This window comes from Osmerus mordax, chromosome 5, assembly GCF_038355195.1.
Source record: "Osmerus mordax isolate fOsmMor3 chromosome 5, fOsmMor3.pri, whole genome shotgun sequence".
Classification (NCBI taxonomy): Eukaryota; Metazoa; Chordata; class Actinopteri; order Osmeriformes; family Osmeridae; genus Osmerus; species Osmerus mordax.
In genome coordinates this window covers 17,049,187-17,071,976 of record NC_090054.1, presented here as the reverse complement: position 1 = coordinate 17,071,976, position 22,790 = coordinate 17,049,187, and the positions used below count along the sequence as shown (strand labels likewise).

Sequence of the window (22,790 nt, the reverse complement as noted above, 5' to 3'; positions counted from 1 at the left end):
CCGTTTTTCAGAGTTGGAATGTTACAGTATATGCTATAAAAACTGAGTGATAGTGGTGTTGTATTTTGAAGAGACAAAAACAGAACTGCCTCAATGTGAGCCTTTGAGTTAACCAGAGTCTAAAAGTAATCCAGTCTGGTCTGCTCTCATAATAAGAAAGACATGGATGTGTTTTGGACGGGAGTTAAAGGTTAACAGTGATTGTAAACACAGGCTTTAGTTGTGATGGAATGATGGATTCTTTTGAAAACAGTTCCTTTATGTGATGGCGTGTGAACTGAATATTAAGTGAGTGAACGACTGAGAAAATGTTTCCATTATACTAGGTAAGTTTTCAACAGTTTCCTGACCTTTTTCAGTTTCACATGTGGCATAGTTATAAACTAAAAACAACATTATACACATTCAAATAATGCAGTCTTTATGCTGTCTGTAAGTATCTACTACAGTATGTACTACACCAATACACTGTACCTCAGCACACACACACTGAGCTCATTCATTCCCTGCGCTGAGGATAGAGTGGACTCTTCAGGCAGGCTTGTGTTTGACTGTATTTACACTAGTAGCGTACTGTACAGTGTGGGGAGCTGCTAAATAAATATTTCATGTCATCCATGTCGGAACCCCCAGACTTTCCCCTTGTCTAATATTAATTCACTTCTGTTCAAACTTGAGATCCAAAATACCTTAGTATATGTGTCTCCAAGGCAGCTTGATGGTTATTATAGTCAAAGAGAAATGAGCAAATTACAAACTCGAACATATCCGATCTACCCAACAACTCTTCTTTTATTTCCTTCTCTCCCACCTCCATGTTCTCTCCCTCTCTCCCCACTCCTTCATTTCCCAACTCCACTCAGGCGAGCCCTCCCCAGCTTACCCACTAATAGTACAGTATCTCTCCTTTCCTTGATCTCCTGTCTCTCGCTTCTCCCTTCTCTACACTCTTCTAGATCCTTCCCAGAGAAGACAGGATGTCTAGAAGATTCCTAACAAACCATCCTCCATCTGGTTTATGGGGGAGACATGTGTAGCACATGAAGAGTTTTAACCTTCTCTTTCACAAGTGAGGGGTGAGGAGTTTGTCTGCCCTGTTTTCTCAATGTTGAGTGCTTAGATTTGATCAGTGTAAACTGATCCTAGAGCGGTACCCAGGGGCAATTAACACACACACACATCCCCTCTGAGGTGTAAGTCCCAGCTTGACACCCAAAGGGCCCTGCAGACGGTAATTGTTTTAATGCCGTTTGTTGTGAGGCAGAGGCTGGGTCAGGGGTCTGGGAGAACAGGGTTGGAAACAGAGCCAGCAGAATGGCAGACACCAACACAGAGGTAGAAAGAAGTGAGAGGCTGAAAGAATGAGACACTGTCCAGACCTTGCAGAATCACTGACTGAGATAACTGATTAAGCTGTTAAATCAAAGAAATGGCTCAAGGGGAGAGGAAGCCCAAGTCAGGTGAGCTGGTACTTCAGATGTCATATTTTGTAACAGTTGCAGAAAATGGCAGGGGGGATATAACCACAACATTTCATTACAGACTCCAAGAGAAAATTGATGGAGCTGTAATTACTTTATTAAGGTCAATTTACAGCTATATGTAAAATTAAAAGGGTAATACTCTGAAATTCCTGCGGAACCTCTTATGGGAGTTTGAGCCAGCTGCAACAAACTGAAGTCATTAAACCACCAAGGTGTCATACACACTTCAAAGGGTTCAAATATCTAGTTTGGGAGCATAAAAGAAATTACCGGAACAACACAGTGCACAGATTTAACTAATAGAGACAACCAATTAAATTAATGGGACATTAGCTTCCTTGGTTATACTGTACATCTCAAGAAAATGGAAACTATAACATTATAATGCATGTCCAGCAGTGTCACATAATGGAGCGGTGATAGCAGGGCTTTCACACAATTATCATAAATGAACACAAAACATTTTTCTCATGTCAGTGTTTTCTAGTCCTCTCATGGCAGTTATAAAACATCTGGTCCTGTCTTGTAGTGTTTGGCAATGACTAAATATGCAACTGGCCATTTTAATACGGATCTAATGTAAAGCTTTGCTAATGAGACATTCCTGTACATTGTGTGTGGTATGCAGCTCCAGACCACCATTTATTTGGTGAACATTCTAACAACTGCGATGCTCAGCTATTTGCTGGAAGCGGAAAGCCTTAGTTCTACAAAGAATTCTGATTGCATAAGATCTATATAAAATGCAATATATGCAAAAACATACAAACCATGTTTTATTATAAATCAGTTTATATCAAATTATTACTTATATATTTTACAGAATATAAAATATTCAGTTCACACAAACTGTGGTTCTGGGTGGGGTGGGTGGATACAGTGAGTTCAGACAGTGTGACGAGAGGACACAGTTCAGGCAGTGTACTTCTCCTCCCCCTGCCTCTGGGTCTTGTGGTAGTGTGTGTAGCTGCTGTAGAGGTCATTGAACACCTCTCGGACGCCCATCTGCAAGGAGGATGACAGGAACTTGACGTCCCTCTCCACACACATATCCAGGATTCGATACACACCCTCCGTCAGATGGCTCTTTATGTCAGGCCTCAGGGTCACCTGAACAAACACACACAAAAAAGATAGTAATAATATTTTTACCCCACTGAATAGATCTTCACGCTAGGAGGACCCAGTCTAACCAGTCCAACAGTCCAAACATCTCTTTTCGACAGCTTTACCCTTTGGTTTCAAGAGTACCTGCTAATCTGTAACATAACCCTAACACTTCTATCTAACAGCCTGTTCCAAGACAGTAGAGAGGGTATTAAATTGAGCGGAGAAACTTAATCATGTGCATAGCGTCAGGCGGTGTATTTGGTCCTTCACTTTCTCTCCTTCTGCCTAGTTAAAGCAGGAATTCTTTATATACGTATTTATATATATTTTGCCACTTTCAATTTTAAATGTTCAAAAAGGTGTGATTGGAGAGGTGTTGCATCCTGGTGTGACTTTTATTACTGAAACTTCACCTGCCCCTACACAATGTAGATCTGTGAGAGAGCATGAAAGGGACTACTTTCGGTAATAAAACACAGCCCAACCCATCCCAGTCTGTCTGGGAGCCAGAGGAGAACAGAATGTCCTGCCAGGCAACTAGAGAATGGAGAGCCTCAACAGCAGCACCCAGCATCCAGCTCTCCTGAACAGCAGAGAGTTGCCAAATCACACACTGAGGTGATCTGTCACCTTGGCCTTGACCTACCTGTAGTCTGGAGCAAATGGAGGACTAGTTCACTTCTTTAAACTGTGCAATTATTAATCTGTCAAAGCCCCAATGCCAACATCCAATATTGGTCTACTTGAGTAAAAGTTACTAGTCAAAATTTCAGTGAGTTTCAGTCACTCCTGCATTTCTACTAAAAGCTCCTGAGTCATCCATTCAGGGGGCTCTATGGAATAAGCTGACTGGAGCATGGCATCATCTAAAAAGACGTCAGACTGGCAGATTTACAGCTGGAACTGCAAGACCAGGCCTCTCTTGGTAAAACCGGAAATGGAGATCATGAGAGCACCACTGAAGAACAACAGTACCGGAGGGTAAGAACAGCTAAACAATATTACTAACTGATGAACTATTGCATTTTCCTACTGACTATACTTTTTGAATCTAGTACTTTTCTCTTGATGCCCCCCTCTTTTCCATGTCACTCACTAATTTATGTCTTTAACAGAAGCCACTGGGGCCAAACCAAATCAAACATCTCTGTCAGACCAGGAAGGGTTGGCCCAGCTGAGGGCCTGGGATTACTGAGGAAATGAAAAAGGGACGCTCTTCACTCCCTCTCCTCCAAATCCCACAATCCCAGAAGGCAGCAGGACTTTGCCTCAGCAGCTTGACATGCAGTCCCTCACTGGTTAGGGCTCGGCACAAACAAACACCACGGAATCAAACGATCACCGCACAATCCCTGAATTTCATTTACACATGTGTTTATTGAGGACAGGTGCAGGAGAGCTAGGAAGGGAGGATGGATATATAAGGGAATTGTTAGTTTTACCATTAATGGTGAAGATTAGAGAGGATGCACTTAACTAGGAGTGAACACAGATGTTCCTAGGCTGTTCCTGTCAAACCCCCTTTGCCTCTCCCTCCCCCTCCTCCTCCTCCTCCTCCCTCTCCCCCTCTCTCTCATACAAACACAAGCTATGAAGTTCTTACCTTCTGCAGCTCGGTGACATACTGAGCTACAATGAAGGAGGACAGGAGGGTGAAGCCTTCTGCAGTGGTAGCGACGTGAGAGTACATCCTCTCCACCAGCCTGGCACACCGCAACAGCTCCTCCCCATCCCCCCCGCCACCTGGGGAGAACGAGGAAGAGAGGGGGTGAAGACTGGAGCATAGACTCAGTCATGTGTATATGTGTGTATGTAGCTAAGATTGAACCCATACATTTTTTTTGACCAATTATAGCTTAGCATAGTTGCTTGTGCATGTAGACTACTATATACTAGCATGGTATCAATGCTCAGTGTTAGCGTTTGTCCGTCCCACCTCGGTCTGACTCTCCCTTCTGCCTGCCTTCTTTTATGATGGATGCCACCAGACGATAGAATGCATTCAGGAAGATGGGAGCTGCCTTCAGCATCACCTTGATACACACAGTCAAAGAGGGAGAAAAATGATCACCATACTTGGACATAAGAGAGAGAACTGCACCAGAGTGGTGTGGTTATTTACAACTCTGTTTGCCCTTTGGTTTCTGTAACCATCTCTCTCCATCCCTCCCTCTATCACATTTAACAGCACCAAGTTAAAGGTAAAACATCTCCCTCTATGGGATCTTTAGTACATTTGAAGTTTCAAAGGGTGTTGACTGAGAATATTCTGTCATCTGACTGTGAACACAGCTGGTATTGATGTAAGCTCTAATAGATGCCGTGTGTATTACCTGAGGGTGGCACTGAATAATAGCGAACAGTGTCTCATGGATGGCATGGAAGACATCATGGTACACTGGCAGGGGCAGCTGGTTCAGGGGGACAAATTCGATGGCACCCAGTACTATTGTCACATGATGGGGGTTGGAGAGGGACCCCTCTCCCCGACGTAGCAAGGCGGTTAGGGTGGTCAATACCGGCACGGTGAGGTCAGAGGTCAATGCCACATCCTTTCTGGACTCCTGAACTATGAACTGGAAAGGGGAAGAGAGGATTGCGGCGTGTAGGTAGACAGATATGGCGGGGGAGGGGCAGAGGATAAAAATGAGAGACAAAGCGATGGCATTAAAGAGGAGAGCAAAGGCGGCAGGAAACATTTATCAAACTAAATCATTTCCCTTGCGAGCTGACACCCTCGTCCCCTGGGTCCCACCCATCCAGAGAAAACCAGAGGAGCAGGGAGAGGCAGCAGAGAGACTGAGCTGGGCCAGTCTAATAGCCCTGCTGTGTGCTGCTGGGCCCAGTGGGCCTGCCTGCTAGATAGGAAACACATGCATCTATCCAGCGCAGGCCTTGCCTCTGCCAAGATCTTGCTGCTGCCTGGAGATGATGTCCTTATACGGCCATGAAAGAGCAAGCGTCAATCAACATATAAACAAGCACACAGAAAATAATACCTTATTAGTCTTACGTAGATGTGTCATGGTCTAACGCCCCCTCCCATATGAACCCCTATGCTACAGAGGAGATTGGAGTAGGTCATTTAACAGGTGAAAGCAAGGAAACAGGAAATAGGAAACCCTGAGAGACAGAGTTCTGACAGGAGACTGTCTGACAGCTTACCACTAGGGTGGAGATGAGCTGCGGGGTTAGGAGCCACAGAGCCTTACAGCAGGCCTCAGGGAGCTGGCAGCCAGTCAGGAGCCTCGTGAGGATGACTGCTGACAGCACCTCCTGGAACACACACACACACACAAACTCAATCTTCCGTCTTCGGCTTCTACCTTTGAAGTATCATCTTTTATGTCTTGCCAAACAGTTTTAATATGACAACTGTGGTAGAAGCTGTAAACAATTATATGAAAAATATTATTAGTTTCAAACATAAAAGAGATAAATGAGCCCATTTACACACTTCTGAATTGTCATCCATAAAGTATCCGTTCTTACCCTGTGTGCACCTGCACGGATCTGGGCTGTGTCCAGCCCATCTTTGAGCAGCAGCAAGAGCAGATGGAAGCGTTCTGGTGTACTCCTGGCCAGCAGGTGGTGTAGTAGCTCCTCCACTGGCTCATCCAACTCTGCCACCTCACAAACAGGCAGCCACGACGCTGAGGCAGCACAGATATGATCAGCAAACAGTAACATGATTGCTCGTAATCATCTAGTACGATAATCCCACAAAATCTCTCTAAATGGAAATGGCTTTTAAGAGGGCCACGTACCTCCCAGGAGTTTGACGACTTTCTGTAGAACCTGAACAAATAGCTCATCCAGTTCGGCTGATTTCCACCTCTCCATTGCACAGTAATACTGCCCCAGGAACTGGAGCGATGAGACCAGGAAGTCCATCGGGCGAGGGGCAGGACAAAGCTCTCGGAGGATCTGCTGGCAGAAGCTGCTGTACATGGGCATGTGACTGAGGCTGACCTCTTTATTGCTCTCCTGTGGGCTGGTGGCCAGCTGGCTGCGGACCATTCCAGTCACCACGTCCACAAAGAAGGCCTGGCGCAACAGACTGCCTGTTTGGGCCTGCAGGCTTATTTGGACAGCGGGACCCAGCACCGCGTTGATCCTCTCCAGTAGCTGGCCTAAAGTCTCGTCCAGTGGTTTGCTCTTCCCCATTGCAGAGGTCATTGCCTGGCCCATCGAGGTCAAGCAGGCCAGCAGCAGGTGAGAGGAAAACAGGCCCTTAGTATCAGACTGAGCAGGAACGACTGATGCCGACCTCACTGCCACCTCACTGTCCAACATAAAGGTGGTGAACTTCTCCAGGTTGAGACGGACGCTGCTCTTCCTGTGGATGATCAGATGGATCAGAGATTGTATGAAGTCATGCAGGGACCTGAGGAAGGCCAGCCAATCAGAGCTGTCCAGGGTCAGAAACAGGCCTTGGTTGCTATGGGAGAACAACGCAGTCATGGTTGCTTCTAGTAGGCTGCTTCCGTGGATGATCTTCAGAACACAATGGGAGTTCCTTCCCGCCAACAGAGTTCCCATTAGACTGAGAAGCTCTCCCAGCAACTGTACTATGGAAGCAGGGTTGACATCACAGCAAGGCTGCACTTGCTTCACTTTGAGGAAGAGCAGCAGGAACAGCTCTGAGAAGTCTTCAGAGGACATCCCATCTGGGTTTAGAGTTCGAACAATCTGAAGTACAATGAGAAGTTCTGCTGTGAGGGTTTCAGACAGAGACACAGAAGCATCGTCCTTACTGGGACACAGTAACTCCTCGGCGACAGCCTCAAGTCTCTTCTGAGGAGCAGAGCATTCATCCATGGCATCTCCTTTCACTTGAGTGACAGATAAACTTTCTGTGTTTCCAGTAACTGCACCAGATACTTCACAGAACGTCTTCAGTGGTGGACAGACAGATGCGGTGTCGGACGCTCCGAGGACTCTAACAATTCTTTGTGTGAGTGACCTGACAAGGGCGGAACAGAGCGTAGGTGTCTCCACCAATAGGGGGCTCTCTAGCAGCTGTCTGGAGATGAAAGGGATTGAGATGTGCTTCTCTGCCGTGTCGCCTGCTTGTGTGTCAAGCAGAGAGCTGAGAAGAACACAGGCCAAATGACTCACATCACCCTCAGAGATGTAAGGAGCGAGGAGAGGCAGGTTAGAGGTCACCAAGTAGCAGTTTGCAACAGGGTAGCTGCTGGCATCTACACTGGTGATCTGGCAATCCCAGAGTGGCTTGTTAGACTCTGGCAGCTGCTTGTCCTCTTTCCCGATTATGGACTGGGTGGCTTTGCAGAGGATCTCAGATGTGCTGGACTGGGCCAGGAGCTCGTTCGATGACAGGACTTTCTTCATATACTGGATAGTAAGCAGTTTCAGTAGGATACGGCTCATAGGGGTGTGATTCTGGTCTGACAGGGAGAACCGGCCACTGTTTGTCACTATCACATCTGAAAGAAGACTCAATATGGAGTCTAATGGGCCGGAGTGGTCTGGGTCTGGTTCTGAACCCGAAGATGTGTACTTACTACAGTGAATCTGGAAGAGAGTGTTTGCCTCCATCCAGGTGTACCTGAGGAGAAGGCCTGCCTCCTGGGTTTTCTCAACCCACAGCTCCCTTGCTGTGTGCTCTGGGACTTGTTCTAAAATGGCATTTACAACCTGCAGCATCTCCTCCATCACAGACTGGGTCTGTCTGACCGCCAGCATAGGACTGCTGCTGTCTAATGTCTTCACACTGAACAAGACAGAGAACAGCAACCCGCTAAGAGAGAAGAGTTTCAGCGCCATGTCTTCATTTTCCTCCAAGTCTGGGATGATGAAGGTCTGAATGCTCTCCAGGATCTGGCTGCAAACCTCCAAGCTCTGGCTCACAGGAGTGTCCAGTAGACAGGCAGCAAGGGCTTGATGTGTTGCTCTGGATAGGAGAGGAAGCCGGAGGTGATCGACTGCAGGGCGGCACAGGACATTCAGCAGCTCCTGGAACAGCCGGGGTAACTGGCGAAGCTTGGTATAGATCTGGAAGATGGCGGAGACCAGGGACTCTCGGGCCTTCCTTACTCGGGAATCAAGGGATTCGGAGTCCACCCAGGCAATGGATAGCAGCTCATCCAAGTCCGGTTCTAGGATAAGGTGGTTAAGATTTAGTATAGCCTTGAGGCAGCGATACCAGGCTGCAATCCCGGGTTGGGGCTGGTTTAACAACAGCTCAACCACCTTCCTGTAGAAGGTAAACTGGGCTTCTCCATGTTGGATCCTGTCTGAGGCTACATTGTAGATGTCTCCAGACTGACACAGGTTGAGTAGACTCTCCAATGCCAGCATGGCCAGACTCCAGTTGTCAGGCTGGAACACCTCACTGACAGTCAGCTGGTCTGAGAGGTCAAAATCTAGTCCTGTGACCAGACGGGTCAGCACAAGGAAGCAGAGCATCTTCTCATTTCCACCTTTGCAATAGGCGTCCAGAGAGAACTTGAACAGCAGGGGAAGGGAGCTGGATTTGACAATGTAGTGGAGGTCCGGATCACAATACCCCTCGGCACACAGTTTGGTGAGGATGGAGCTGACCGGTGAGAGAACGCCCTTCCCTGCTGGTCCTTTTTTACCGACCGTCCTAGTACCTTTTTTGGCTGGGGTTAGCTCTTCCCGATAGGCTGGAAGATGTTCAGGCGGGAAGAGGGCAGATTGCAAGATGGCGTCTATCTTGATCCGGATGTCCCTGCTCAGCTGTTGCCGCAATCGGGGGTCATCCTGGGGAGTCCAGGCTCGCGAGGTCAACAAGTGGCGGAGGAGGAGGAGAGGCTGCAGAAGGTGGGATGACACATGGGAGAAGACACGGGTGGGATTGCCTTGCTGCTTCTGGACCACCAGGTAGCTGCTTAACACCTGGAAAAGGACTTCAAACATCTGAGGAGCCAGTTGCTCTGCGATTGGCTGAGGCTGGGGGACCGGGGAATCGGTCATTGGTTGATCCTGGGCCATCGGGGGCTCTGCTGCTGGTTGGTGGAGCTTGGAAGAGGCCAGGAAGCAGTGCTTGGCCAGCAGATCCACCAACAACTCATACTTAGTGGTGAAGGTGGCAGCAAGGACTGTGGAGGATAGAATGCTCTGGCAGCAGCTCAGCACAGTGGACACAGCCACAGGGGAAAGCCCTGTAGACACACCAGAGGTAAACTCCTGGATACGGTCAATAATAACCTGGCAAAAGATGGAAAGATAAGGTTCAGTCAAGAAACATTGAAAATGCACTTTTTGTAAACCTCTCTCTTGGAAGTCGGTTTGGATAAAAGCGTCTGCTAAAAAATGAATAAATGTAAATAGCAAACTTCAATAGCATTGAAGTTATAAGAGCAGAGTATATAATCAAGTAAATAATAAAACAGCCACTAACTTGTGCTAATGGCTGACGAATGCTGACAGTTTTCCCTTGACTTAGGACATGTTGTAGCCTCTTGCTGTGCAGAATGTTGTCCAGGTAGGTCCACAGGCCCTCCACTACTTCCTGTGGCAGCTCTGCCTTCTTGTTGTAGTAGCATGTCAGCGCATGACTCGTCCAATCAAAAAGCACCTGCAACAATGTGGACACAGAACCATCCTAGACGAATAGTACTCAACGAACTCTTTCTTTATAGCCAAGCAACGGCTAAACGTTAACTCAAACGAACTATTGAGCGTCTTAACAGAATAAGGAGAATTCTCTATTTGAGCGTTTGGCAGAAAACAACAGTAACTGACCTGTTCCTTGTTGGGCAATACACATTGATTCGAGATCCATGCGAAGCGGGCAAGCTTCAGTTTGTCCTCCCAGGGAGTTCGGGGGTTCTTAAGTTTCGAGTATATACCCGAGTATATGGCAGTCATAGCTGGAGCCTGACCAGCTATAAAGAGGGAGAGGACTTGGTCAACAAGTAGCATAGATAGGTCGGCTAGTCAATTATGCAGGCATTAGGTAACTTTTATTCAAATAGGCTGACGAATGATTGAGCGAAATCAGCAAATTAATGTGAGTATATTCTTCTTAAAGGAAAAATAAGTGATGAACATACTGCACACTTCTAGGTGCATGCTAAAGCTAGGCTAGTTATAGCTAGCTTAGTTACTATCATGCTGCTATATGATCTAAAAACAGTGCCATGTGCTATAACTGAAGGCTTGACTAATAAAGCGTAGGCTAATGCATTTATGACAGTTAATCTAAGTGTTTTTATGCATTTCTTATGCTAAATACTTACAGTTTTCCTGTCTACACGTGTCGATCTGTTGTGGTAGACAGACACTCGTGAACTCTGAACTCCAGTGCCAGACCAACATAATCGAGTGCTAAGTTGTACCTATGGTTGCATGTCCAATGTTTACAAAACGTGTAGACTTCCTATCAAATCAGACAGATTAACTATGTATGGCTGAATGAGCATTAAGATGTGTGCCCCTGTCCCTGCTTTTGGTGTCCTGGCTAAAACTTTTTTTTGTAGTAGTATCGACTACATTTCTAAAACGCATGCATTTACTATTATAGTTTTTGAAATGTATCTCTTTCTTCCTTATTTTTCGACTCCAATTTAGTGGTTCTAATTTAGTGGGTTTTAGTTATGTCAGTATACACATCTGTTAAAACTTGCTTGGTGGATAAACTGTATGGAACAGATGATTTTCTACAGTTTGTTTGGTTATGTCTAGCTACAAAGTTTGCCTCTTGTGACATCGGCCATTGATTTCACCGACGGGCAGTTATATAGACATTACAGTTGAAACAGATAACCACAATGTTAGCTTGCTAGTTAGCCAGGTGCTTCTCCGGGGTGACCTTCGTCTCTGGTTCCATGTCTTACTTCTCACGGTGAAGGTTTGTTTTTTGGTGGGTAGTGGGTTTGGCTGTCCTTGTTGCATGGAGATTGCGTGTTTGGATGAGCTACTCCCACCGATCCACGGACAGATTGTTGTGACAGGGTGCTGCTAGTGCGTGATAGTAGATAACTTGGCGTACTAACAAGCTCCATGAACGTGACTGTCATGAACAGATAAAATATTAAACAACTGTCAAACTCGAACAATGTAGCTAACTAGCTTATCCTTCGGCGTTGATGTTGTTTTCATAGCATTGGGAAGGATGGATGTGGGAAAATGGTGCTCCTTGGATACATGGGTCGTCGTGGGTAACATGCAATCAGCACTAATCAGATTTGTTATCGAGCAGTAGTTAGCTTGTTATATATTCGCTTGAACAGCTAATTAGTTATATATAAGCTATATACTGCTTGTCAGATTTAATTTACTTAGGCTGTAATTCGTTAGCAGCAGACTTCTTGTAGAATGAGACTGCTTTTGCAGATGTCTAGATGTACAGGCGGGGTGCATCTACTGAAACGCAAGATTGTTCACTCCCGTGCACACAGACTGTTTTGGATAGAGAACCATGTCATCAGGGGACAGAGAATCAAGCGAGATCTTTCAGCAGCAGAGACATTTTTGGAACCTGCGGCACGCCCCTCACTCTCTAGGAGACACGTAGCCGCTCTTGTGCCGTGCTGGTTTCCACTTGGAGGGTTTTATGGTCCCTTGACCAGGAGCTCATGGACAGCCACTCACGCGTGCGCCTCTTATAGTTCTTCAAGCAAGTCTAAACCAACAACTCAACATGGAGTTGACAATACATATGTTCCATCAACGGAGAAGACGGAACCCCCCACCACCATACCATTCGAGGATGTCAGAAGGATAATGTCTCTTGCTCACCCAGAGCGCTGGAGACTGTCAGGTGTGACTACTTTTCCATTCTACACAGCACAGATACATAGACAGATAGATAGACAGGGACCACAAGTGTCTCTCGGGTCTCATTGAGTTTGTCTTTCTTTGTTTATTGTTGTTTCTCTAACTCTGCCCCTCTTTAGCTGCGGTTGGCTTCCTACTGGTTTCGAGTTCGGTCACCATGTCAGCCCCCTTTTTCCTGGGCAAAGTGATAGACACCATCTACACCAGCAGCTCCGATGACTTCACTTCCTCCCTCACGTCCCTCTGTATCATGCTGTCTGGGGTCTTCCTTGCTGGGGGTGCTGCCAACGCCGCTCGGGTCTACCTTATGCAGGTCACAGGTGAGGCAGCTTAAAGGAAAACATACAAGGTGGAACTGTGGTTCAGGTGAAGACGTTACAAGGCTTGTGATTCACGTGAAAGCAGTGCAGGTCTAATTGTGTGTGCGTGTGACTGTTACAGGGCAGCAGATCGTGAGGAACCTCCGGGTGGCCCTGTTCTCGTCCATCCTGAGACAGGAAGTAGGGTTCTTTGACAGGACGCGCACCGGTGAGCTGATCAACCGGCTGTCGGCAGACAGCATGTTGGTGGGGCGCTCCGTTACAGACAACCTCTCAGACGGCCTCCGTGCTGTGGCTCAAGCTGCTGCCGGGGTCAGCATGATGGTGAGCACACACACACACACACCAGTGTGCACATCATAGGTGTCAGGTGGCTGAGCGGTTAGGGAGTCGGGCTAGTAATCTGAAGGTTACCGGTTCGATTCTGCCTGTGAAAAATGACGTTGTGTCCTTGGGCAAGGCACTTCACCCTACTTGCCTCGGGGGGAATGTCCCTGTACTTACTGTAAGTCGCTCTGGATAAGAGCGTCTGCAAAATTACTAAATGTAAATGTATACACATCAACATCCAAGTCTTTTATCCAGGTCAGATGGTGGAAATTTAGTACACATGATAGATTCCAGTGGCAATGTCATTGGCAGTAGCAATATTATATTTTGGCTGTACTCTGTTGTGATGTCTGGGTTGGAACAAGGAAGCCAGGCTTTCTTTGCTCCAGGTGTGTCTTATTTATGGAATCCTATTGTCTTCTCTGCTGGTGCTAAACATAGCTATATCGGTTGACAAACTGGCTGGACCAAAGTTCAGCCTGATGAAGAAACCAGGATGTCTGTGTAGTTCCTGGTAACAGATCATTCAGCGGTTCACTGTTGCGTGGTAGCAGTTGACTTTGCCCATACTCAATTAAGTTACTTCCTGTTATAGCTATGTGGACAGTCACTCCTTACTTACTGAAAGTAGTCACAGTAATGACTAGTTTCTCAAATTGGAATTGTGTCTCAGTACACAGACACTTGCCTGTAAATAGGCCTTAAGCAATATTACAGCATTCTTACAGACCTGGACTAGGTTTCAAGGTGAGATTTTCTTCTCAGTTTTCTCATGGTCTCACCCCCGTTCCTGTCTCACCCCCGTTCCTGTCTCACCCCCTGTTCCTGTCTCACCCCTGTTCATGTCTCACCCCCCGTTCCTGTCTCACCCCCCGTTCCTGTCTCACCCCCGTTCCTATCTCACCCCCGTTCCTGTCTCACCCCCGTTCCTATCTCACCCCCGTTCCTGTCTCACCCCCGTTCCTGTCTCCCTCCAGTTCTACGTGTCCCCCAGTCTGGCAGCGTTTGTGTTGATGATCGTCCCTCCCATGGCTGCTCTTGCAGTGGTCTATGGCAGATACCTGCGCTCCATCTCCAAACGCACACAAGACTCCCTGGCCGAGGCCACTCAGGTGAGAGCAGACACACACACACACGCATCCTCCACCCGCATTGCCTTCTCCCTTTGACTTGAATGGTGAGGTTCATCTTCTATGAGCTCCGTTTTCTATACCCTAGCTGGCTGAGGAACGCATCAGTAACCTGCGGACAGTGCGTGCGTTTGGGAAGGAGCTAACCGAGGTGGAGAAGTACATGGAGAAGGCTGACTATGTTTTCCAGCTGGCCAAGAAAGAGGCTGTCTTGAAAGCAGGGTTCTTTGGAGTGGTGAGCATTCGGTGGTTCCAAACTGTGGTTCTGATTAGCAAAACCCCACAGAGATACAGTTTGAAGATTGTACCAATGGGAAACGCTTTCTGAATTGGTAGCCCTAAATAACCCTCATTTCTCTACCTAGCACAGTTTAGATCGATGGAGAAACTGAAACTGAATAATGATGTAATTTCCTCTGAAAATGTGCCCAGTCGAATTCACTTAATTCTGGCGAAAGACGTCAACCACATGACTGCGGGATGGTATGTGCGTTCTGTGCTTCTGCTTTCTGATCTACGTTAGTGTGTGCATGCGTCTCACAGACGGGGTTAAGTGGGAACATCATTATCCTGTCGGTGCTGTACAAGGGAGGCCTGCTAATGGCCAATGAACACATGACCGTTGGAGAGCTGTCCTCCTTTCTCATGTATGCCTTCTGGGTAGGCATCAGCATCGCAGGTAGGACACCAACAGGACAGCACACACACCACTCTGCACCACACTGAGTGTGTCAGGCCTGCGTGCAACGGTAAACCTGTAATTCGCTCTTGCTCAGGTCTTGGTTTGTGTGCATCTGTGATTGATTGGGCAGGCATGAGCTCGTTCTACTCGGAGATGATGAAGGGATTCGGAGCGGGGGCACGGCTGTGGGAGCTAATGGACAGGAAGCCGGAGTTTCCCCTAAACGGTAAGCCACGCACAAACACACACGCACACACACAATACTTTAGTATTCACATGAATGTCGTTACAAGGTGGATATTTCTCTCCGTCTCCAGAGGGGCTGATCTTGGCACCAGAGCAGCTGAGGGGCCAGCTGGAGTTCCAGAACGTCACCTTCTCGTACCCGACACGCAAGGACGCGCCCATCTTCCAGGACCTGACCCTGTCTGTGCCAGCAGGCACAGTCATGGCTGTGGTGGGCCCCAGCGGCTCAGGGAAGTCAACCCTGGTCTCCCTGCTGCTGCGCCTCTATGACCCGGACTCAGGTAGGGGTCAGGGAGAGGGGGGGGGGGGGGGGCATGATGTAGGAAGGATGAGAAAGATGTAAATAATGTGTAGTTGAAAGAATAAGGGATGGAAAACAGAGGGGAGGAGCAACCCTTTGGGTTCCTGATGATTACTTGACATAAGGTATTCATACGGAACATATTAAGGAAATATATGACCTGGGGTCGATTTGCAGCCTCAGTAAGACCGTCTGACACATTCTCCTATTTTAGGTGTGATCACTATTGATGGGCGGGATGTACGGGATCTCAATCCTTATTGGCTGAGGAGTCACATTGGAACAGTCAGTCAGGTAAATGTGCACAGCTGTTCAATTGGAACCTTCCTATTTAGCTTTTGTAGTAAATTGGTGCCTTTTTGTTCTCCCTTTCCCTGTTTCTCTATGGATTCTCATCTTCACCATATGATGAACTGTCTTACTACCTCTCTAATCTCACCCCATCTCCTCCTCTGGCTCATCTTCCATTGTACTCCTCTCTCCTTCTCTTTCCCCTATAGGAGCCAGTGCTGTTTTCCTGCTCTATTGCTGAGAACATTGCCTATGGAGCTATCGACTCCAGCACTGTGACAGCCCAGGAAATACATCAAGCGGCTCGCATAGCCAACGCCTATGACTTTGTACAGGCTTTCCCAAAGGGCTTTGACACTGTAGTAGGAGAGAAGGGTGTGCTGCTGTCAGGTAAGTACAAGGAGACTACACCAGGCCTGGGTCAAGGTTTCCCAACCCACAACTATGACCAATGACAAATGATTGTGTAAAACACTTGTACATACTGCCAATATTTCTGAAACATACCTTCTCAGTAATGTATGGGTCTTCTTGAGCAGCAGAAAAGCTCTGTAATATTGCATCTTCTTCTTGCGATTACTTGCAGGCGGTCAGAAACAGAGGATAGCCATAGCCAGGGCTTTGCTCAAGGTAACTGTTTTTCACAACACTGTCTGCACTCTGCTCGTTTTGCTTTCAACCCGCCAAGGTTCATTTCCGTTTTTATTTTATTTTCATCCTCTTAGAATCCCAAGATCCTTTTACTTGATGAAGCTACGAGGTAAGAGAACATGCCATGGTAAACACATCAATACAAACTGCTCGCAAACTGTCTGGTAATGACTGACCTATGATTATGTGAGCCAAAGTATATCTTAACCGATGTCCCTCCCCCGACCAGTGCACTGGATGCAGAGAACGAGTTCCTGGTCCAGGATGCGTTGGAGCGCCTCATGGAGGGCCGGACGGTGCTGATCATTGCCCACCGTCTCTCCACCATACAGAACGCAGACGCCGTGGCCGTGCTGGACCAACGACGCGTGGTGGAATGCGGCCAGCACGCCACGCTGCTAGGCAACCGACAGGGCCTGTTTCGCAAGCTGATGGAAAAGCAGGCCTTTCTGCAGCAGGGACAGAAGCAGGCTCTGCGCTGAGAAAGGAAAGGAGCCAGGGAGGGAAGGTATGGGGGGATGGAAAAGGGAGGAAAAACAAGCTTTTGTCCGAGGAAGGAAGAAATGTAATGGTTTGGAGAAAAACGAGAAAAATGCCTTCCTGGAAGGCAGGGAGGGAGAGAGGAGAGTAGGAGGACCAGAAACACTGAAGTGGAGCTTATGAGGACAATAGTGAAACCTTGTGCAACTATCAGAGCATCTATAATCAAGACTTGCTTTTTTTAACCAAATAACAGTCCTGACGGCATATAAATGGACATGACTGCAAAGTATATTTATTTATATATATTTGTTGAAAATTGTCAACTTGAAGCCAATATTCTTGTAGGATATGACATGGAATGTATTCCGTGTCATGTATCCACGCTTGCCAACTCACACATCTGACATGATTCCCTCACTGTGGTCCTGTGTCTTACGTCAAATGAACAGCGACACACCCAAAAGCAAAATCCCACACCAGCCGCTTGTTCCAAGTTGACAACCTTGTATATCTAAAATCAAGTATGACAGTGTGTTCACTGTTTATGACGTACATTGGACCTTTATTCAGGTCACTGACTAACATTCGTTTATGCGGAGCACTGATATGGTATCACTGATAATAGGCAGAATCTTTTTTTGCAAGATTGTTTTTTTTGTGAGGGGTAATGTTGACAGGGTTAGTCTTGGTTCAACTGTGATGAGTTCATGTGCTTCATTCATTGTATGTAGGGCCATGTCACTATCATGACCGGACCACTGCCATACAGTAGCTTTGACTGGACTGGTACAGTTTTGTGAAGGCTACAATCCCAAATCATTAATCAAGCTGTTTCTGTGTTTTTTGTCTCATTTCTGCTGGATGATTTGACTCACGTATGTTTTGATAAAAAATATGCAGCTTGTGTGTGTACTCATATCAGTTAGTCAGGTCAGCTGTCATTGTAGGCTTGTGTGTTTCATACCACAGTTTACCATTAATTCATTGTATTCAACCTGATTTGTTGTTGAGCAGTACACCACCTCTACTTTGGAATACAATGGTGGTGTATCATCTTACCTGGAGACAGGGGATGTCTGTGACTATTGTACTGTAGCAGAACAGGCCATTGTCTGTTCCCTGTGCTGAGACCTTTAACATCGAACCACCCAGGTGTCATGATTCTTCAGGTCATGTAACATTCATGTCTCAATACTCATTCAATGGAGTTATACTGAAAGACTGTACACCGAAACATGAGTATTTTCTACAGGATCAACTTTAATCAGAGTTCACCATCCATAAAGTATATCACTAATGAGAACTAAATCACGTATGTGTGCAGTTTTGTGTATGAATGTTTCAGGAGACATATATACAGATTTTCTATACAGAGAGCTCATGGTGGCTTTATTATGGTGTTAATAATGTATTCATATGAGATATTTTAAAGATTTTTGTGTTAAATTATTAGGTCTTAATAAGAAATAAACCTATTTCCAGACACAAAACCAAGTGGCATGTGTATGTAATTTCATCCAGTTTTATGTTATTGTTGAACAAACGATCACGAATTGTCAACAGAAAGCCTACAGGTCAATACCTCAAACACACCAGCAGGGGGTGGACTTGCCACTTATTTCATAGACTGAGTTATGAGGAGATAATTTGTGGCTTCGGTGATTGAGGCCAACCAAGACAAATAGATGACCAGAGACCAAAGGAATAACAGTGTGCAGTGCTCCTTTAGATAGTCGAGCAGAGGGTTTGTTGATTTGTTGCTAAATTTTCACGAGGGATTTAAGGGACAAGGGATCCCATCCCTGACCACCTTACCACACCTTCAAAGAGATGCAGTAACAATTGCCAATGCACCATGATACATAAATATACAAAAATTATACCACACGGCATGGTCTGATTATGAAACAGTTCCGGCTGGAATGTATGAATGCACTTTGAGGTCGTACTATCAGATCGGATGCTGGATTGAGGAATCATGAGTGAGGGTTCAACCATCATGGTAACTCACATACTTCACTCAACATCCTTCCATAGGCCTTAGGTACCACAAACTCTGAACAACAACTAAAATTGGTTACAAAGCCTTAGTCCATAGCATATTTCCCCATTTCACAAAACCTTTAAATTGGAAGTGCAGTGAGATTTTCAGCAGAGGCACGCCATCACCAATTACATTTTGCACAACAAATCAGACTTCAAGAGGGATGCTTCCATTCTTAAAAATATAATGTGTGAATAAACAATTTCCTCAGGGACGATTACAAAAAGCTATGCAGAAAATGTATTTTGCTCCAGCGGTTCATCCATTGGGCGCCAGACTCGTAGTGGCCCATATTTGTGCTCTGTTTAGGGACGATGATCCTGCGTGTAAGACAGGATAGTGCCAAACGATCTCGGTGTCTCCATGTACGGGCCTGGCACAGCGGCCGGGAGTCAGAGCGACAGTTCCATATATGGAGCGCGCTCTCACTCCGAACAGAGAGCCGCTCAGCCTGTCTACGGAGTTCCCTTGCGCGCCCTCCAAGAACCTAATATGGATGACGACTGGGAAGAATTCCAACGGAATCCATCGACATTCTGAATGGTGGGTGAGAAGGTGAGTATATAAGGGTTGAGGGGTGAAGGTGCTACTGTAGCTGGATCCAGCAGCAGTAGCGTTTGGCACTCTGAGCTTTCTCTGAAACAGACTCCACCAAGGTAAGACACCTGGACTAGATCTAGACAGCATGACTGGAGTGGAGCCACCGATCACCGGATTGTTTTGTTGACACTTGGTCACGGATGGTGTCATCTTGTCACCTGAAGGATTAACAGGCATTGGCAACATGGCAAAAGAATAATGTTCATATGGTCTCAAAACGAAAAGGATATGGTTTGAGATTAATTTACACAAATAGTGAATGTTAGATCTACATTGATAGGCAGCCGACCTGAGTTATAATGCATTCGTGACTTAGCCGTGGCAGCTTGAGTTTGTGTTTATGCCTTTTGTAGAAGGATATCGCCAAAGGCAAAACAAAAATTGAGTATTGAATAGTTTTGTTGTAAATAGTTACATTGTTATCTCATCATGTAACCTTGAGAGGGTGAGCTGACAGGGTCCTGTTCGTGCAGAAATGTATAATGTATCAATTTATCTTCCATCTTCTCTCTCTTTCTTAATTTACTGTTATCGTTGTATTGAGCCACAGATTTCATGAATGTTTATGAAATCGTAATTATGTTGCTCAGAGGCGTGCGTTTGTGTTTGACAAAGTTCCGTTACGCGTGAGCCCTGTCAACGTGATATTTTACCTATTTATTTTGTTGCCCATTCAGTACTCAAGATGTGTGACGACGACGAGACTACCGCCCTTGTGTGCGACAACGGCTCCGGCCTGGTCAAGGCTGGCTTTGCCGGTGATGACGCTCCCAGGGCTGTCTTTCCCTCCATCGTTGGTCGCCCTCGTCACCAGGTACGATACAACTCCACACTCGGGGCCGTTAAAGACAGTTAGCACACAGCCACTATCGCTCATAACATCCTTTTCCAGACTAACATGAATTTTTCTGTTTCCTCCAGGGTGTCATGGTGGGTATGGGTCAGAAGGACTCCTACGTAGGAGACGAGGCTCAGAGCAAGAGGGGTATCCTGACCCTGAAGTACCCTATCGAGCACGGTATCATTACCAACTGGGACGACATGGAGAAGATCTGGCATCACACCTTCTACAATGAGCTGAGAGTGGCCCCCGAGGAGCACCCCACCCTGCTGACTGAGGCCCCCCTGAACCCCAAGGCTAACCGTGAGAAGATGACTCAGATCATGTTTGAGACCTTCAACGTCCCCGCCATGTATGTGGCCATCCAGGCTGTGCTGTCCCTGTACGCCTCCGGTCGTACCACTGGTAAGAATGCGCCTTTTTACACATTTGCATCATGAACCAATAAACTCCCTTCAAACTTTGCTGCTACTAACACTTGACGCTCTCCATTGCGTTCCAGGTATTGTGCTGGACTCCGGTGATGGTGTGACCCACAACGTCCCCATCTATGAGGGTTACGCTCTGCCCCACGCCATCATGCGCCTGGACCTGGCTGGTCGTGACTTGACCGACTACCTCATGAAGATCCTGACTGAGCGTGGCTACTCCTTTGTCACAACCGGTGAGACTCTTTTACCCTACATTTACGCATCATCTTAACAATCCAGTAGCTTATGTAGCACCCCATTCTGTCAAAGTCTACTTTATTCACAAGGTGCGCGTTATGTGTCCGTAACTGGATTGTCTGTTCAACGGTCTGATCAATTATACAATACTTGTCATTTCCAGCCGAGCGTGAGATCGTGCGTGACATCAAGGAGAAGCTGTGCTATGTGGCTCTGGACTTCGAGAACGAGATGGCCACCGCTGCCTCATCCTCCTCTCTGGAGAAGAGCTACGAGCTGCCCGACGGTCAGGTCATCACCATCGGTAACGAGCGTTTCCGTTGCCCCGAGACCCTGTTCCAGCCATCCTTCATTGGTGCGTAACATATATTTTTTTAATAACAAAATTGTTGTAGTTTAGTGTGTGAAGATTCTAATTGCTATGCATCGCCTCAACAGGTATGGAGTCTGCCGGTATTCACGAGACTGCCTACAACAGCATCATGAAGTGCGACATTGACATCCGTAAGGACCTGTACGCTAACAATGTGCTGTCTGGTGGTACCACCATGTACCCTGGTATTGCTGACCGTATGCAGAAGGAGATCACAGCTCTGGCCCCTAGCACCATGAAGATCAAGGTGAACACACACACAACTTCCCAAATCTCACAAGTCGATTAAAAACATTGATTTAAATGTCCTGATTTCTTACACGCGTTCTCCCGTCGTATTTGTTCAGATCATTGCCCCACCTGAGAGGAAGTACTCCGTCTGGATTGGTGGCTCCATCCTGGCCTCTCTGTCCACCTTCCAGCAGATGTGGATCAGCAAGCAGGAGTACGACGAGGCAGGCCCATCCATCGTCCACAGGAAGTGCTTCTAAATGCACAACCCTCCTCTTCCTCATCTGCAACCTCATATGCGTCTGCTTATTCGGGTGCAAGCAGAGAAACAGCGACACATTGTTGTCGCATGGACAGTTTAGGCACGTTATTTTCAAACGCCTCAGTTACACGGAGGAAATGCTGCAACTGTGAACCAACACAACCAAAGAAGAACAAAACATGCCATGTTTTCTAACATGTGAATGTATATGTATATAAATTTTAATTTATTAAAGTCCATTATTTGGTATTTTTTACAGTGGTCTTGTCAGTTTTATGATTTGAGAAAATATGAGATGACAGTGTAGGGCCTACATTGTCTCGAGTCTCTGTCGCTTGTGAGAGAGGAGGGAGACCCAAGAGCTTGACTTCCATGGAATGTGCCTTGCTGGCTGTTTTACTTGGGATTCTCAAGCTCTTAAAATCTGACACATGATCCCAACGCTAGTATTCCAATGTCGTTTAAGCACCCCCCACACACGTATACCCTTATTGGGCAATATATCCCTTTTTATGGAAATAATACAACAAAATTAGAAGCGTCCAATGAAACATAAGCTGTTATGTCAAGTCGTGATATATGAAACTAAGAAGGCCAACGTCTTTATCGTTATATAAGTAATTACTACTCGACATGTTATTAGTGGATGGCGGTGTAACCATCAAGCATGGTCATTTCTCAGTAAACATCCACCTGTTGAGGGGGAAGGGGCTTTTTAAATGCAGCTCAGCTCGGGGCGGAGTTAAATACGGAGCCAGCCTATTACGGCGCACAAGACGCCATCTGTTCTGTTTCGCGTCTGTGAAATTCTACCCTGTAAGTATACCAAATTAGAATGTTTAAACTATCGACACTTTGCTATTAGACTATGCGATGTTGATGAGAATAAACGTAGCCTAGTTCATTTAGAAAAGCCTGCGACACAAGGCATGATCGTTTCTTCTGCGTCAATGCATGTTTCAGTAGTGATTT

The 22,790-nt window shown here is 46.5% G+C and overlaps 3 protein-coding genes across 5 annotated transcripts; 2 read left to right on the top strand and 1 right to left on the bottom strand.

Annotated features, from left to right (window-relative positions):
• Positions 1 to 1,556: 1,556 nt before the first annotated feature.
• On the bottom strand, positions 1,557 to 10,454 carry urb2 (URB2 ribosome biogenesis homolog). Of its 2 annotated transcripts, XM_067236037.1 has the most exons (9): positions 10,329 to 10,454; positions 9,985 to 10,161; positions 6,362 to 9,791; positions 6,087 to 6,247; positions 5,760 to 5,870; positions 4,928 to 5,170; positions 4,531 to 4,627; positions 4,198 to 4,337; positions 1,557 to 2,594 (listed from the first exon to the last, which is right to left on the bottom strand). In XM_067236037.1, exons 1-9 carry the CDS (start codon positions 10,452 to 10,454, stop codon positions 2,397 to 2,399), a joined length of 4,683 nt encoding a protein of 1,560 aa, XP_067092138.1. In that variant the 3' UTR covers positions 1,557 to 2,396. The 2 variants fall into 2 exon arrangements, with proteins under 2 accessions (XP_067092138.1, XP_067092139.1); XM_067236038.1 differs by lacking the exons at positions 1,557 to 2,594; positions 4,198 to 4,337; positions 4,531 to 4,627; positions 4,928 to 5,170; positions 5,760 to 5,870 and adding an exon at positions 5,881 to 5,981.
• Positions 10,455 to 11,819: 1,365 nt separating this feature from the next.
• abcb10 (ATP-binding cassette, sub-family B (MDR/TAP), member 10) lies at positions 11,820 to 18,348 on the top strand. 2 transcript variants are annotated; one of them, XM_067236040.1, is made up of 13 exons: positions 11,820 to 12,348; positions 12,485 to 12,685; positions 12,807 to 13,009; positions 13,993 to 14,127; positions 14,234 to 14,380; positions 14,689 to 14,824; positions 14,958 to 15,053; positions 15,145 to 15,354; positions 15,589 to 15,668; positions 15,875 to 16,055; positions 16,252 to 16,295; positions 16,391 to 16,425; positions 16,546 to 16,925. In XM_067236040.1, the coding sequence occupies exons 1-13, from the start codon at positions 11,904 to 11,906 to the stop codon at positions 16,796 to 16,798; spliced, it is 2,166 nt and encodes a 721-aa protein (XP_067092141.1). In that variant the 5' UTR covers positions 11,820 to 11,903; the 3' UTR covers positions 16,799 to 16,925. The 2 variants fall into 2 exon arrangements, with proteins under 2 accessions (XP_067092141.1, XP_067092140.1); XM_067236039.1 differs by lacking the exon at positions 16,391 to 16,425 and having other exon boundaries at positions 16,546 to 18,348.
• A 1,077-nt stretch (positions 18,349 to 19,425) lies between these two features.
• acta1b (actin alpha 1, skeletal muscle b) lies at positions 19,426 to 22,072 on the top strand. Its single transcript, XM_067236005.1, has 7 exons — positions 19,426 to 19,499; positions 20,121 to 20,257; positions 20,365 to 20,689; positions 20,787 to 20,948; positions 21,116 to 21,307; positions 21,391 to 21,572; positions 21,673 to 22,072. Exons 2-7 carry the CDS (start codon positions 20,129 to 20,131, stop codon positions 21,814 to 21,816), a joined length of 1,134 nt encoding a protein of 377 aa, XP_067092106.1. The 5' UTR covers positions 19,426 to 19,499; positions 20,121 to 20,128; the 3' UTR covers positions 21,817 to 22,072.
• The last annotated feature ends 718 nt before the right edge of the window (positions 22,073 to 22,790 follow it).

Excerpts from the sequence above, each read along its gene's own strand:
- urb2 (XM_067236037.1), bottom strand. The coding sequence starts at position 10,454 with ATGACTGCCATATACTCGGGTATATACTCGAAACTTAAGAACCCCCGA. Across the intron at positions 9,792-9,984 it reads TTCGTCAGCCATTAGCACAA|GTTATTATTGACCGTATCCA; the intron begins GTTAGTGGCTGT and ends ATCTTTTGCCAG. Across the intron at positions 5,871-6,086 it reads TCCGTGCAGGTGCACACAGG|GAGGTGCTGTCAGCAGTCAT; the intron begins GTAAGAACGGAT and ends TGTGTGTTCCAG.
- abcb10 (XM_067236039.1), top strand. The coding sequence starts at position 11,904 with ATGAGACTGCTTTTGCAGATGTCTAGATGTACAGGCGGGGTGCATCTA. Across the intron at positions 12,349-12,484 it reads AGAGCGCTGGAGACTGTCAG|CTGCGGTTGGCTTCCTACTG; the intron begins GTGTGACTACTT and ends GCCCCTCTTTAG. Across the intron at positions 12,686-12,806 it reads CTACCTTATGCAGGTCACAG|GGCAGCAGATCGTGAGGAAC; the intron begins GTGAGGCAGCTT and ends TGACTGTTACAG.
- acta1b (XM_067236005.1), top strand. The coding sequence starts at position 20,129 with ATGTGTGACGACGACGAGACTACCGCCCTTGTGTGCGACAACGGCTCC. Across the intron at positions 20,258-20,364 it reads TTGGTCGCCCTCGTCACCAG|GGTGTCATGGTGGGTATGGG; the intron begins GTACGATACAAC and ends TGTTTCCTCCAG. Across the intron at positions 21,573-21,672 it reads CTAGCACCATGAAGATCAAG|ATCATTGCCCCACCTGAGAG; the intron begins GTGAACACACAC and ends GTATTTGTTCAG.